At 40.9% G+C, this 2940-nt stretch overlaps 1 protein-coding gene across 1 annotated transcript in view; it reads left to right on the plus strand.

The window, feature by feature from the left end:
• The first annotated feature begins 2310 nt into the window (after positions 1-2310).
• ARHGAP15 (Rho GTPase activating protein 15) overlaps positions 2311-2940 on the plus strand; it is a 393578-nt gene continuing 392948 nt past the window's right edge. The window contains 1 exon segment of the mRNA XM_015424487.1: positions 2311-2445. Coding sequence (XP_015279973.1) covers positions 2311-2445 — 135 coding nt within the window.

Here is a 2940-nt window from a genome sequence, read left to right on the forward strand (position 1 = left end):
GTTATTTTCTTTAAAGAATTGGTGCTTCTTTCCTCTGCATGTTTAAACTCTGCCAACAACATTCTGGTCCCAGTGTGAAGACCACTGTGAAAAAAGGGAAAGTTTATGTAGCTCGGTAGACAAAAAGAAGAAACTGCAAAACAGCTGCTTTCTGCATGGCTCAGCACAACTACCTACTAGATAGGTTGACTGACAACAATTTTCTCATCTGGAAGGAGAGAATGAAAAAACGCTTACTTGAAATGGGACTCTGGTATGTCATCAATGAATCTCAGTCAGGAGATGATTCCCCAGAAAATCAGAAGTCCTGGGACATGCACAATGAGAAGGCAATAGGTGCATTAATAAAAGGTTTGTCCAAAAGAGATGTTTTGTGAGTCATTCAAATGCAAACTGCAAAGGCAATCTGGAATGAATCCTTTCTAAAGAGCCAGCTCTATATCCAAAAGAAGCCTGAAGGATGCCTGAACTGGGTAATTTGCAAGGGCACTTAGATCAAATTCTTGCTCTGAGTCAAGAGTTAAGAAGTTCTGGCAAAGATGTTGCAGAACAGGATTTGGTTGTTTTGATTTTAGTTAGTCTACCCAAGACTTATGAAAATGTTGTATGTCAAATAGAGTCAAAAGGAAATCTCTGTCTGTCAAATGCCATAAATAAACTGGAGCAAACACTCAAACATAAACAGTTTGAGGAGCTCAGCAGAAAGGCTGAGCAGAATGCTGACCAAGTAGCTCTATACGAAAATAATAAAAACAAAGTAACTTGCTATTCATGTGGAAAACAGGGGCATATTAAAAAGCACTGCAATGTTTTTAAAAAGAAGAGTGTCCTCCCAAGATAAATAAAAGGGAAGCATTTGAAATAGCCATCCCTGAAGAAGTAACTAAAGATGCAACCAAAAGTCATATATGGCTCTTAGATAGTGCATGCTCAATGCACATGAGTGTACACAAAGAATTTTTAAAACTCACATGAAGAAAAAAGAGAGATACTAAGTGTAGCTGATGGGAGATCTGTTGTGGCAGAAGGGGTAGGATCGGGGACTATAAAATGCAGACTCCCAGACAGACAGGTCAGAGAATCATAGAATGTTAGAGTTGGAAGGGATCTTGCAGGTCATCTAGTCCAACCCCCGCACTCTGCAGGAGCATAGCTGAAAGATAGCCCTATATACCTACAACATACCCGAAAGATGGTCATCCAGCCTCCACTTGAAAACGTCCAGCGAAGGAGCATCCACCACCTCCCGAGGCAGACTGTTCCACTGCTCAACCACTCTTACAGTTTGGAAGTTTCTCCTGATATTTAGCCGTTAACGACTCCCCTGTAATTTCCACCCATTAGATCTAGTCTTGCAATCTGGAGCAAGAGAGAATAGATCTGCTCCATCTTCTACATGACAGCCCTTCAAATACTTGAAGACTGCAATCATATCCCCTCTAAGCCTTCTCTTTTCCAGGCTCAACATACCTAACTCTTTCAGCCTTTCCTCGTAAAACTTGGATTCCAAGTCTTGATCAGGAAGGAGAAATCCTTATCGAGAATTGTTTGTATGTTCCACAACTAGCAAATAACTTGCTTTCAGTAAGAGTTCTTGGAAAAAGAGGAATGGTGACCTCTTTGGAGGAAAGATATATTATTAAACAAGATGGTGAACCAGAATTTGGCCAAAGGCATACAGATAAATATATGTACAACTGAAAGGAATTGCATGCATTGCATCTAAGCAAAGGGGACAAGATCAAGTGTCAGTAACAATCATGAACCAAACCAAACAAGGCTCCCCATAGAGCTCATTCATAGTGATGTTTGTGGTCCAATGAAAACAGAGACCCCTAGTGGGAACAAATGTATTTTCACTTTCATTGACAATTTCTCTAAGTACATAGTTACCTACTTGATCAGGGAGAAGAGTGAAGTATTTGAAAAACTCAAGGCATATGTTGTAGTGGTTAGCAATAGGTTCCAGAGGAAACCACTGGCAATCTGAACTGGCAACAGAGAATGCATGGGATATGACATGAAAAGGTATTTAACTGAACAAGGTATTGAACATCAACTCACTGTCCCATACACACCAGAACAAAATGGCATAGCTGAAAGGAAAAACCACTCCCTGACAGAAATGTGCACATGCATGTTACTAGAAGGGTATCTACCAGAAGAATACTGGGAAGAAGCCACCATCACAGCCACTTATCTACAAAACAGGCTGCGCACAAAAGGTGCCAAGAGTACGCTGTATGAACTGTGGTAGGAGCGATGTAGTCTACACAGACAAAAAGGAAAAAACTGTAAAACTATAGAAAAATGGACACTATAGAATTCAAACCGATGGAAGAAAACAAATTGCATCAGCCAGAAGCAATGCAATCAGCCACCTTGGAACCTATAGATGACACACTGGAAAAGCCCCAGAAACCAGAAGGGGATGAGGAATCAAAGGTCAGATAATCAGCTAGATCCAACAAGGGAGTACCCCCAATAAACCTCTCCTACCTGACGAAAATAGACCGCAATGGAATCTTCCACATGGGAAGACATAAAGTGAATGCCTGCTAATCAGGCAGAAAGACAGAGAAATGCCACAGAAGAAGGAATTAAATCTCCAGTCAAGAATCAGAAATGGACATTCACAGAAGCACCTCCAGGATGGAGGGTAGAATACAAATGTACAGTTGTTTAAACGTACAGTTGTTAAACTCAAACGTTGTTTTACATAGTTGAGATTCTGCGAAGTCAAATGAATCTTGTGGACTTGCACAATAGACCTTGAGAAGGGGTGTTGGAATATACAAGGTCTATAGTGCACCTACTTGAAGAAGATCAGAAGAACAGCCTACTGGGGGCAGCCGAAGGACTGCTAGTTAGCATAGCTAGACTGGGGACTTCCCACAATTTCAAATTATGTCTTTCCTGTCTCCTGATTGGTTCTTAGGA

The sequence above is a fragment of the Gekko japonicus genome, unplaced genomic scaffold (genome assembly GCF_001447785.1).
Source record: "Gekko japonicus isolate JY-2015 unplaced genomic scaffold, Gekko_japonicus_V1.1 scaffold124, whole genome shotgun sequence".
NCBI classification, from domain to species: domain Eukaryota; kingdom Metazoa; phylum Chordata; class Lepidosauria; order Squamata; family Gekkonidae; genus Gekko; species Gekko japonicus.